General features: G+C 39.6%; 1 protein-coding gene and 1 pseudogene across 1 annotated transcript; both read right to left on the bottom strand.

The window, feature by feature from the left end:
* Positions 1 to 736: 736 nt before the first annotated feature.
* Positions 737 to 10305, bottom strand: ZIC5 (Zic family member 5). Its single transcript, XM_056555689.1, has 2 exons — positions 8598 to 10305; positions 737 to 2445 (listed from the first exon to the last, which is right to left on the bottom strand). The coding sequence occupies exons 1-2, from the start codon at positions 9715 to 9717 to the stop codon at positions 2009 to 2011; spliced, it is 1557 nt and encodes a 518-aa protein (XP_056411664.1). The 5' UTR covers positions 9718 to 10305; the 3' UTR covers positions 737 to 2008.
* LOC130359378 (small nucleolar RNA U3) lies at positions 2905 to 2997 on the bottom strand (annotated as a pseudogene).
* Positions 10306 to 13892: the final 3587 nt, after the last annotated feature.

Here is a 13892-nt window from a genome sequence, read left to right as displayed (position 1 = left end):
ATACAGTACATATGTATAATATATGTGTACTGTATATTAGTGGATAAATAAATCTGTATACACACATTTACTGTAAATCTGTATGTAATATAAGTATACTGTATATCAGTGGATAAATAAATATGTACACACATATATACAGTAAATCTGTATGTAATAAGTATACTGTATATCAGTGGATAAATATGTATACACACACATATACAGTAAATCTGTATGTAATATATGTATACTGTATATTAGTGGATAAATAAATATGTATACACACATATACAGTAAATCTGTATTCAATAGAAGTATACTGTATATTAGTGGATAAATACATATGTACACACACATATACAGTAAATATGTATGTAATATAAGTATATTGTACATCAGTGGATAAATATATATGTACACACACACATACAGTAAATCTGTATTTAATAGAAGTATACTGTATATTAGTGGATAAATAAATATGTATACACACATATACAGTAAATCTGTATTCAATAGAAGTATACTGTATATTAGTGGATAAATACATATGTACACACACATATACAGTAAATATGTATGTAATATAAGTATATTGTATATCAGTGGATAAATATATATGTACACACACATATACAGTAAATCTGTATGTAATATAAGTATATTGTACATCAGTGGATAAATATATATGTACACACACGTATACAGTAAATCTGTATGTAATATAAGTATATTGTACATCAGTGGATAAATATATATGTACACACACATATACAGTAAATCTGTATGTAATATAAGTATATTGTACATCAGTGGATAAATATATATGTACACACACATATACAGTAAATCTGTATGTAATATAAGTATACTGTATATCAGTGGATAAATATATATGTACACACACATATACAGTAAATCTGTATGTAATATAAGTATACTGTATATCAGTGGATAAATACATATGTATACACACATATACAGTAAATCTGTATGTAATAGAAGTATATTGTACATCAGTGGATAAATATATATGTACACACACATATACAGTAAATCTGTATGTAATATAAGTATACTGTATATTAGTGGATAAATACATATGTATACACACATAGGCACACTCAGGATATATGCAGTGTGTGCTCTTTGTGGTTGGCATTGACTGCATCATTTAATGACATTTTCTCCAGTAATTAGTTGCTCTCCCTTTCATTCATTGTAATTATAGTCTGTATGAGGTTTCCCCACTCTTAAGAGCCTTATGAAATAAGGTGAAATAACGTTTTGCCGATCTGTAATTTCCTTCCACTTATTTTTGGAGACCATGGTTACACCATCTTTTGGGCTTTTATATCTGATGTGGATTATTATCACATTAAACGTACATCAGGTGAGATTCACTTATTCATCATGTCAACACAAAAAGCTGCCAGTGAAGCGGTACCTTTTTTTTTTTTTTACAATAATAAATAACTTATATGAAAACAAAACAAACAAAAAAATAAAATAAAACAAAACATATTTTTCAAGTCAGTATATAAAACAGGTTCTCACAGGTCGTTGTTTGTAAAGGAAGAGGAATCTAAGTGGGGTATGACTAAAAAGGGGGAGGGGTTTGAGTTCACTACTGCTCTGGTTATCTATGCTGCTCAGTGAATTACACCGTGTTCACACTGAAGAATAAATACACAGCGTTTTTAAGTTCAGCAAGTCCTGGGGGGTCAATCGAGGCGCCATTGCCTCGTGCTTCAATGTATTTGGGAGAGGCACATGAGGCGGTACAGAAATCCAGCCTGCTAGTACAGTGCATTGCATTGGCAGTGAACAGAAACTGGCATCCTTACTGGCATCGCCGGGCATTTGTCCCAGTTTGTTGAGGATGCCACTTAGTTGTTAAGCTCATGAAGCATAGTAACGTTTTCAAGTGTAAGAGGACCTTATGGTCTTCTAGAAAATAAATATGGAGAGACCGAGTAGTGGTCCGTCTGTCAAGATTAGAATAGGCAGCACTCAGGGGATAGTCTTACCGAATAGTCCTTTCTGAGGTCCTGTAAGTTTCTTCCTCTTCAGAATCTGTGGTTTCTGCGTTGCTGGAAGGGGTGTGCAGGTTATCCGGGGCCCCGCTGGCTTGACACACATACCACTCATTGAGATTGGTGACCTGAGGGGATAGGTTGGCAGTGCGCCCCCTGACTTGGTCCTGAGTGGGGGACAGGGATTCATCTATGGCAGTAGGGACAGCAGAGTAGCCCAAGGCGGATGGAGAACCCGGGGGAGACTTGCAGTGGATCTTCATGTGTTTTCTTAGGGAGCTGGGATGTGTGTAGGACTTGTCGCAGCCTCTGACCTTACAGTAGTAGGGCTTGTCGCTGGTGTGCACATGGGAGTGCTTCTTCCTGTCACTGCTGTTGGCAAACTTCCTGTCGCAACCATCAAATTCGCACTTAAAGGGTTTCTCCCCTATAGAAAGGGAAACAATGAGAGTGAACAGATAGGTTAAAGTAGGAGCCTGTCCATTCAATGACCTGTCAGGAGGAGATGTGTCTGTCTACCAGGGTGTCCTAGAAACTGTGAATAGTGTAATGCAGTGTTTCCCAATTAGGGTGCCTCCAGCTGTTGCAAAACTACAACTCCCAGCATGCCCGGACAGCCTTCGGCTGTCCGGGCATGCTGGGAGTTGTAGTTTTGCAACAGCTGGGGGCACCCTGGTTGGAAAACACTGGTGTAATGTAGCAGCCAGTATACAGATAGTAAGCTCTGCAAAGGAGACAGGACTCCCCCCAACCCCACACCACATGCTGGGAGTTGTAGTTTTGCAACAGCTGGGGGCACCCTGGTTGGAAAACACTGGTGCCATGTAGCAGCCAGTATACAGATAGTCAGCTCGTGCAAAGGAGACAGGACTCACCCCAGCCCCACACCACATGCTGGGAGTTGTAGTTTTGCTTGGACACTTTCTGTGACCTTTCCACAATTACAAACTATAGAAATGATCCCTGAAAGTATAGTACTTGGGAGTTGTAGTTTTGCAACAGCTGGAGGCACCCTGGTTGGGAAACACTGATGTAATGTAGCAGCCAGTATACAGATAGTCAGCTCGTGCAAAGGAGACAGTACTCACCCCAGCCCCACACCACAGGCTGGGAGTTGTAGTTTTGCAACAGCTGGGGGCACCCTGGTTGATAAACACTGGAGTAATGTAGCAGCCAGTACACAGATAGTCAGCTCGTGCAAAGGAGACAGGACTCACCCCAGTGTAATGCAGTGTTTCCCAACTAGGGTGCCTCCAGCTGTTATAAAACTACAACTTCCAGCATGCCCGGACATCGGGAGTTGTAGTTTTGCAACAGCTGGGGGCACCCTGGTTGGGAAACACTGGTGTAATGTAGCAGCCAGTATACAGATAGTCAGCTCTTACAAAGGAGACAGGACTCACCCCAGCCCCACACCACATGCTGGGAGTTGTAGTTTTGCAACAGCTGGGGGCACCCTGGTTGGGAAACACTGGAGTAATGTATGAATATGTGTAAAGTGTAGAGGCACAGGAGACTTGTAGAAGTGCCCTATCCTCTTACCCGAGGCGAGAAATCTATAGGAAATCTATTTAATAGCTTTCCGCTAACCAGTTAAAGAGCAGCCTCAGGATTGTGTATATCTGGCAGGGCCCGATCCTGTGCGGCTCTTGTAATCCAATCGCTATTGTGAGCTGTGCCATCTATACACTGCATTACATAGGATCTCATTTCAAATGACAGGCCTAATAGGATGGCATGTAATTGCCACCTAGACACACACAGTGCCCCATCACCACTCCTTCACCAGTGTCCAACAAGGCAGTGCCCAGATCTGTGGATTGTCCCCTCTGTGTGTGCACAGGGACTAGGACTGTGTAATCTGTCAAATCGAATAGGACAAGCACATGGAAGGGATTATTTTATTAGATCTGTGTGCTACACGATTCCACCATCCTGGATTTCAGGAGTGTTTGACAGATGACTGGCGCCAAAGGCAAAAAAACAATCCTGCATAGATGTATAACCCCAGAGCTATATTGTGCTTCCTTGCAGAAAAACATAGCTCCATCCAGTTACTTGGCCTGCGCTGACTTTACTCCATGTAATGTTATTGTGAGCCGTGGCTGCCCCCTACACGTCACTTTTCATCACATACCCCATCTAGTCACCCTAGGGAAATGGTGTCAATCATACCTGAACTGTCCTTGCAGCATGCCCCACTACACCCCTCTACTTCTTCCATTACTATAGCACCATTCTCATGTCAATCACTGGTTGACTACCTGCTGGGCCATCTGCACACCACAACCACATCGGCCGACTTGTAGCTTTTCAGACCGTACTATTAAACCAGTGTTTCCCAACTAGGGTGCCTCCAGCTGTTGCAAAACTACAACTCCCAGCATGCCCGGACAGCCTTCGGCTGTCCGGGCATGCTGGGAGTTGTAGTTTTGCAACAGCTGGAGGCACCCTAGTTGGGAAACACTGTATTAGACGTAGTAGTACACCTAACAACTGATATCAGTGAGTAAGCACTTCACAGATGAAGTCTATTTTAGTGCATACAATTGATCATCACACAATAAATATATACTAACTATATTGTATATACTTTTAACATATATACTGCAACATTTCATCAGGAATGCCCCCAATAATCCTGCAGCTTTACTAGCGATCTGTCCTAGTTCTGCCAGCAACACCTCATCATTTCTGCAGCTAGCATGTCTACCATTAACATGTCATCACCTTTCCCACTAATATATCCTTCGTGATCCTACTCAGCATATTAATGGCCGACATTTATCATTGGCCGACATCCATCGTCATCTTTAGACAGTTTTTTGTGTCTAGAAAAGGCGCAAAAAAGGCGCAAGCAGGGTTTATGTGCACCTTTTGGTTTACACACTTCTGCTGGTTTTGAGTTGCAGTCCACTGATTTTGGCAATATACCTTGGCTGACATTTATCATCGTCTTTAGATAGTTTTTTTTTTGTGTCTAGAAAAGGCGCAAGCAGGGTTTATTTGCGCCTTTTTTGCACCTTTTGGTTTACACATTTCTGCTGATTTTGAGTAAAAATCCACTGATTTTGGCAATACACATGGGCTGACATTTATCATTGTTATTAGACAGTTTTTTTGTGTCTAGAAAAGGCACAAAAAGGCGCAAGCAGGGTTTATTTGCGCCTTTTTTTGCGCCTTTTGGTTTACATATTTCTGCTGAGTTGCAATCCACTGATTTTGGTAATACACATGATATGGAAAGGTTTTATGAACTGAGCCTTTTTGTGAAAAGGCACAAAAAAGGCTCAAAGACACAGAAAAGTCTCTAAAACTACACCAGCCCAGAAAATGTGACCTGCACAAAATGTATCAAATGCTCTGCGACCATTTAATAAATATCATTCTCCTACACATTACAGCACACAAAAAAAGGTGTAGAAAAATGCTTCTCTTACACCTACAATGATAAATTCTGTCCATTGTGCAGGTCACTTTTTCTGAAATTTCTCTCTTCACATACACCAAAAAGCTAAGCTAAGTCTGGGCTGGTGTAGTTTTAGAGACTTTTCAGTGGCTTTCACCTTTTTTGCGTCTTTTCACATAATGGCGCAGTTCATAAAACCCTTCCATATCATGGCCGACATTTATCATTGTCTTTAGACTGGTTTTTTTTTTGTATCTAGAAAAGGCGCAAAAAAGGTGCAAGCAGGGTTTATTTGCACCTTTTGGTTTACACATTTCTGCTGATTATGAGTTGCTGATTTTGGTAATACACATGATATGGAAAAGTTTTATCAACTGCACCTTTTTGTGAAAAGGCGCAAAGCCATTGAATAGTCTCTAAAACTACACCAGCCCAGACTTAGCTTTTTGGTGTGAAGAGAGAAATTTCAGAAAATGTGACCTGCACAAAATGTATCAAATGCTCGGTGACCATATAATAAATTTGGTTCTCCTACACATTACTAGCACACACAAAAAAAGTGTAAAAAAAATGCTTCACTTACACTACAATGATAAATGCCGGCCATGTGTATTGCCAAAATCAGTGGATTGCAACTCAAAATCAGCAGAAAGGTGCAAAAAGGCGCAAATAAACCCTGCTTGCGCCTTTTTGTGCCTTTTCTGGCCCACAAAACAGTCTAAAAACAATGCTACATTTTGGCCATAGAGCTCTGACAATTTCCTTTGCCTCACCAGCTTGTCTCCCCATGAAACCTACCAAGAATACATCAATGATCTCCCTAAAGTTCAGATAAATACAGATACAATACTGACAGATCGTCAAAACCGAGCAGCTAACCTACTCGTGGTTTATCTCTATATAGGGATCTACCTAATATACGCGATCTACCTAATATACGCACCAATTACTCTATATTTAATGTGCGAAAGGGCTTCTGACTAATGTCCCTGAAAGTTTCTTTCCAATGTTTCTGGTATATCAGGAGGACACTCCATTCCTAATTTCACCCTATCTAGTGACTACCAATCCCAGTGTCACCATCACTTTCCAGTAAAACTCTCTAATTCGTCTTTTCCCCCTTTTACTTTCCATTACCCATCATTATATCAACCCTGTATTCCCCAGGATATCTGAGCCTCCAGATGTAACATGCAAGTAAACACTTATTAGAAGGAATACACCAGCCACTTACTGTCTAATGATAGTAAATCATTGGATGCCTGCAAAATCCTTGGTCCACCTCTTTTGCTAAACTGTAATATTACGAGCATAGTTGGGTCATGCACTTTAATAAACCAGTCCAAGATGTTCTGCACAAGTATGATAATTCCTAATGGGAATATTTGGCTGGTAATCACGTGGTTTGCTCTTCTTTAAAACAGATATTGTTTTCAATTCTTAGAATCTTCCTATTGTTTCATAGCCACAGCTCTTAATATATGACATGTATTTACTTTCTACTTCCTTAAAATAATTTGAAGTATTATACACTTGTCAAGCCTGCAGACTTATATGAACACATATATCAGATCTGCATTGTCTGATTATATTCGATCCTGGCTTTCCAGTTTTATTAATAATAATAAAAGTCATTTCCTATTTTACTTCTAGCAATAATAATTGATGTAGCTCCAAAATTATTTCACTGATAAACATAAGTATCTGTTCCCCAACTATATTATGAACTTTAACCTTTCCATACCCACTAATGCCAACCAGATATCTGCAGTCACACACCTCAATGTCCTCGTGCAGAGCACTTAAGTATCTCCAAGAAAACAAACCAAAAGTCTCTCCTGTATCCCCAACATAACCAAACACAGAATCCACACAAGTATCTCCAGATACATAAGGAATGACCTATTTCTCTTAGTTCTGCTGTAGATTCCTAGTTATATCCACCTTGATATCCCATACATTATGCCATGGTTTCATAGAAGTATCTGCAGGGTTCTGTATTTTTGCATTGTTTACAGAACGTTCTACAATGAGAAGACATGAATACGAAATGCATTTGGGTAGTTAGGATTTTTCTTTTTTTAAGTAGATAAAACTAACAGTAAAGAAGGTCACAGGTCCCCTCCATGTGTTGTGTCCCCAATTATATCATTACAGTTCCTGCAGTGTTGTTAGGTCTGTGTGTGGGGGGAGTGGGAGTGAGCAATACTACTACATCCATTTTGGATTTTGGCAAGGCCCCTCTGTTTGGATTTTCTATGTCCTACATATGAAAGGAAGTCATGTCTGCTGTGTCATCAAAATGGGTTGTGTCTACACAATCCTACACAACTACACTGGATGGATGGAAAACAGGGCCAAGGTGCTTCGATAAACGCTTCGATCAGATGGGGCCTTAGTAAACTGTATCTTATAACATTATTCATTATTATTAATAATAATAAATATAATATATATATATATTTATATATATATATATTTTATTTTTTTACTAGATAATTTATGTAAAGAGTACTAAACCTGAATAATTACATCTGGCCCATTTATTCCTTCTAAATGGTTTTCGGCCCTTTAGTTACAGAGCTCCTCCAGTGAGATGGGGAGAAGTTGTGCAGGAGTTTCTCCGTTTCTTCCTCAGCAGTTCCCTGATTCCCAATAATAAGCCGCCATTGATCTTGTTCACTCATTAATATGTAACGCGTTGTTTAGCCTGTAAACTTTTCCCTCTTGTATTGATTTACAATGTGCATATTGACTACTGTGTTTACAAGCTTCACGTCAACATGTAATGTTTGGACTTGTTTTGGCATTAAGACTCAGGATGCGGGGACTACGTGCCTTTAACCCCTTGTACTCTGGCACATGTTGGTATAGCTAAAAAAGCTGCAGAATCACGTGGTTGATGCCCATCTGGCAGGGAGCCTGTGGATAATGTGTTTGGTTAACCTAAGTGTGGTTTGATCGCCTGTGGCCATGTATTTTAGGAGTCTCCCTCCTTACACGAGGTCTCACTGATAGTATAAGATATACATAGGGATGGGGAGCAGCTACAGTGCTCGGATTTCCTGCTACAACTGCCTGTCAGCACTAAATAACTTATTCATGAACAGTCACATGGCTAAAGACGTCTGCAGAATACACCAAAGGAAGGAAAGAGGGAAGCTACCCACCTGTATGAGTTCGTTTGTGGATTTTCAAGTTTTCGGAGCGGGCAAAGACCTTGCCACATCCAGGGAAGGGGCACGGGAAGGGCTTCTCTCCTGTGTGCACTCGGATGTGGTTGACCAGTTTGTATTTGGCTTTGAATGGTTTCCCCTCCCTAGGACATTCCTCCCAGAAGCAGACGTGGTTGCTCTGCTCGGGTCCCCCGACATGCTCCACCGTGACATGGTTAACCAGCTCGTGCATGGTGCTGAAAGTTTTGGAACATGTTTTTTTGGAGGTCTGGTCTTGATCGATCCACTTGCAGATGAGCTCTTGTTTGATGGGCTGCCTCATGTACCTCAAGAACGCCCCTGCAGCGGCCGGGTGGGCGGCAGCAGCTGCAGCTAGGTTGACATTTAAGTTCATAGAGTTGTAGCTATGGATGGAGGAGGCAGCAGCATAGTGCTCGGGACGGAAGGGCTCAGGTCTCCCATACAGTTCTCCGGCCAAGCCAAGTCGCATCTGGCCATTGAGAGGGTGGTGGACTCCTGGGGTTCCCTGGTCGTGAATGCCAGAGAAGAGAGGGTGGCTTGCCCCTTCAGAGTGTCCATAGGTACCAGTGGAGGAAATGAACATGCTATGGGGGTGGTGGTGGTGGTGATGGGGGGAGCTGGTGGCTGGGTGCTGCTCTCCTAACATGGCAGAAGTGGAAAGCTCCCTCCTGAGGATAAAGTCCCTGCTGCTAGTGTAGCCAGTGTGGGAGTGAGCCACAGGATAAGTGACGGTAGCCGGCGACCCGAATGCAGCTGCTGTCTGGGCTTCCGGATGAGCTGGCATATGCTGTGAGGGACTAAGTTTCAGAGCACTAGCTTGGGCCATGTGCTCGGGTCCGAATGGAGTCAGGGCAACTCCAGGGTCACTCCCCAACTCCCCAGGGTGGATGTGGGCAGGGTGGGAGTGAGCTTGATGACTCCCCAACCCCGGGAAGCCTGTCATAGTCTGATGAGGATGGGCTTGAGCCGCTGCCAAATCCGCCAACCTCAGAGTCTGACTCCTCTTGCTCAAAGGGGGCTCCATCAATACACAATCACGTCCAGCCACACTCACTGCTGTTATTTTTCCCCCTCTACCATCCTTCACAAACATGGGCAGATTAAGCTTCTTTAACTTCTTTTGTCTGGCTCCCAACTCTGCCTATTCCTTTTCCTACTCTGTCCTCCAGCGATTGGCAGAAAGCGCAGCATTGGAGGCGCACAGTGGGGGCATATAGTTTAGCAATGGCACAGCCGGGATTGGACGGGTTGCCAGGATTGGCAGGAGGCCCGGCCATGTGATTGGCTGGCTGTCAGGCCGCCGCTCAGCGGGGATCCGCCCCCATGCTCTCAGCCTGCATTCCACTTCTCAAACTTCTACTTGGAGAAAGTTTTTACTGAGCCCTGAGCCTGGCAGCGGCGGCGATCTGCACCCCTGGGAGCCGGGCCAGGAGCAGGGCAGCGGGGGCATCACTTCTACAGGCTGCACCATCCTCCAGAAAGAGCAACGGCGGATGACTGACTGCATCCTGCATCACAGGACGCCACAGGCTGCCAGAGCCGACCCCTGACTTCTCTACACACATTCAGTGGCCAGGTGGTAGACGAGCCGGGCAATGCCAGTCATTTACACACATGCCATTTAATGTAACCAAGTCAATGGAGTGAACATCTTCCACCTGTACTTATGCCCAGCACAACTCCCTTCCCACTCCACCGGAATCCGCAATTACATATTTAAATCTATCTATCATCTATTATCTATCTATCTATCTCATATCTATCTATTATCTATCTATCTATCATCTATTATCTATCTATCTATCTCATATCTATCTATCACCTATTATCTATCTATCATCTATTATCTATCTATCTATCTATCTCATATCTATCTATCTATCTATCTATCTATCATCTATTATCTATCTATCTATATATCTCATATCTATCTATCTCATATCTATCATATATTATCTATCTATCTATCTCATATCTATCTATCTCATATCTATCATCTATTATCTATCTATCTATCTCATATCTATCTATCTCGTATCTATCTATCTATCACATATCTATTTATATATCTATCTCATATCTATCTATCTATTTATCTATCTATCTCATATCTATTTATCTATCTCATATCTATTTATCTATCTATCCATCACATATCTATCTATCTTACATCTATCTATCTATTTATCTATCTATCTCATATCTATCTATCACATATCTATCTATCTATTTATCTATCTATCTCATATCTATCTCATATCTATCTATCTATCTATCTATCACATATCTTTCTATCTTACATCTATCTATTTATCTATCTATCTCATATCTGTCTATCACATATCTATCTATCTTACATCTATCTATCTATTTATCTATCTATTTATCTATCTCATATTTATCTCATATCTATCTAGCTATTTATTTATCTATCTCATATCTATCTATCTAGCACATATATATCTATCTTACATCTATCTATCTATTTATTTATTTATGTATCTATCTATATATCTTTCTATATATCTTTCTATTTATCTATCTATATATCTATCTATCTATTTATCTTATCTCATATCTATCTATCTCATATCTATCACATATCTATCTCATATCTATATATCTATCCAAAAAAAAAATATATATATATATATATATATATTTTTTATTTTTTTTCTGTCTGTCTCTCCATCCATCTCTATATTTCTATCTATGTCTTTCGACTACACATTTTATATTTTGAATCAGCCTTAAAAAACAAAAAAAGTCTGGAGGTCATGCGAGGTGATAATGTTATTTTTACACTGTACTTATCGCATGCCATGTTCACTAGTCAGAAGGTGTAATATTTATATTCCTCAAACACATATCATTAACAATATAATCTATACCAATAATGGGGACCTTACAATAAAACGAGCCTGTTCCAAAATACTAGCAAGATGACAGAAATAGTAGCAACAGCTTCAGACTGTGTACAGCACTGTTTCCCAACCGGGATGCCTCCAGCTGTTGCAAAACTACAACTCCCAGCATGCCCGGACAGCCGAAGGCTGTCCGGGCATGCTGGGAGTTGTAGTTTCGCAACAGCTGGAGGCACCCCGGTTGGGAAACACCGGTGTACAGTGTGCTTCAAGGAGGATGCACACAGTAAAGATATTCATTACACTCTCGCCTCATCCATTAATATTAAAACATTTTATTTGTGTGCAAATTTTGAATAAAAAAAAAAATATTCGGTTTTGCAATACAGTTTGTAGGTGAAGATATAAGACATTTTTAAAAGAACTATTTCACTGTGTGTGACTCGAAAATGATGAATTACTTATTAAAATTTTTAATTTTTTTCCAGCAATTAAAAAAAAAAAAACAAGAAAGGTGACCTTTATGACATGCTATAATTTCTATAGAGACATGATCTAGTTATTAGTATTTATTCTATGCTTAGTTTAGATTTTTACTATTCTACATCCAAGTCCTGGGCACCCGAGCAGCGTTTCTCTTTACTGCCTCTTCTCTTCCTTTTTATTCAATTACTGGACATTTAAAGGCTCCATTTGTAATGGAAAAACTTGTAAAAGTAAATGATTGAATCAGGTTGAGCTCTGGCTCCTTGTACACCTCTTGTTAAACTCAGCATGTCGGGATCTGTCATCGATTTATGTGTCTTAATTCCAATAAATGTGATCAGCTTCTGTTTAGAAGGGGATAAAACCTTATCTTATGGTCCGAATACCTCTGTAAAATAATACAGTCACAGATTTGCCATAAAACATTTCTAGAACACAGAATAAATAAACTCTTTATTTTACATTGATGTCTATTTATTTATTTAATTTAATTTTTATTGTAATGTTTACAACTCGGATATCAACAATCTAGTGCCCATCAACAAAGTGTAGGGGAATCTAAATAGGTGAAGTGTGTTGCCCTATCAGTGATATAGATGTAGTCACCAGAATAGAAAGTCATCTTGGTATAACAGTAGTCATAGTAATGGCCTGAGTCTCTTTGGCTAGAGAAGTCACTTTTGGGCAATTTATTCTGTTTCCTGCCTTTCTAAGCAATAACCACCAATGTGATGGTATCAAAAAATTCTTGTTTAAAATAAAGCTCCAGATTGAATCTCTATCCCCCACTTTAGGTACTGGATGCTGACAGAAAATGAAGACATCATCCTTTTTTTTTTTTTTTTTTGCCTTTTTTTGCCAATACGTCACTAATGTATATCAACCAGTGTCATTTCTACTCAAGAATTTACGGTAGTTGAACGTGAGGCTATCCATAAAACAATAAACGCATTTAATAACCTCTATTTCTTTTAAACTGTACTTTTTATTAAAGTTTTTCATAAAAGAGAACAAGAGTGTTCAAAACAAAACAATAAACGCATCTATTGACCTCTCTTTCTTTTAAACTGTACTTTTTATTAAAGTTTTTCATAACAGAGAACAAGAATGTACAAAACAAAACAATAAACGCATCTATTGACCTCTCTTTCTTTTAAACTGTACTTTTTATTAAAGTTTTTCATAAAAGAGAACAAGAGTGTACAAAACAAAACAATAGCATTCTATTTAGATCGTCAGTTGAAAAGACAAATAACCCCAAATTAATGGTAGTAAACAAAAAATAACATAATGCAAATAAATAATATTAATATAAAAGGCATCTATGATCTCAATATTATCATTTGCCTATGACATTTGTTCTCATTCTCCCATTACTTATCATGTACCTATGACCTTGCTGGATCATTTTTTTATCATTCTCCCATTACTTATCATGTACCTATGACCTTGCTGGATCATTTGTTCTCATTCTCCCATTTCTTGGTACATATACCCACAGGCCTATCATCTCATTCACTTTTAAGGAAGCTGTAAAGATGGATCAGACAGTGACAAGTGGACAGGTTTACGAGAAGCAGCAATATGGACAACATATGTCCTGTTCTTTTTGAATGACAGAATAAATTGTCCCTTTAACCCCCTGAAACTCATTTGGAAGTCATAACAGCCATGGGTACTGAACCCAGCCCTTCCCTTTTACCACCATAGTGCACCATAGACAGATCCTTGCCCACCATTGTCTAGCTATGTTTCCTCTTGTGTATTTTATTGTACTTTATCTGATTTATCCAAAGTCATAAGAACTACACAGGTATAAAATAGAACTGTGAACAATGTCCTTGGGATTTTCTATGTATTTCCAGGAGGAAGAGGACATGTACATTATTGATAGCAATAATAATGAATTTATTGATAT

Source organism: Hyla sarda, chromosome 2, assembly GCF_029499605.1.
Source record: "Hyla sarda isolate aHylSar1 chromosome 2, aHylSar1.hap1, whole genome shotgun sequence".
NCBI classification, from domain to species: Eukaryota; Metazoa; Chordata; class Amphibia; order Anura; family Hylidae; genus Hyla; species Hyla sarda.
The sequence above is the reverse complement of the archived record's forward strand: the minus strand, read 5'-3'. Positions and strand labels throughout refer to the sequence as shown.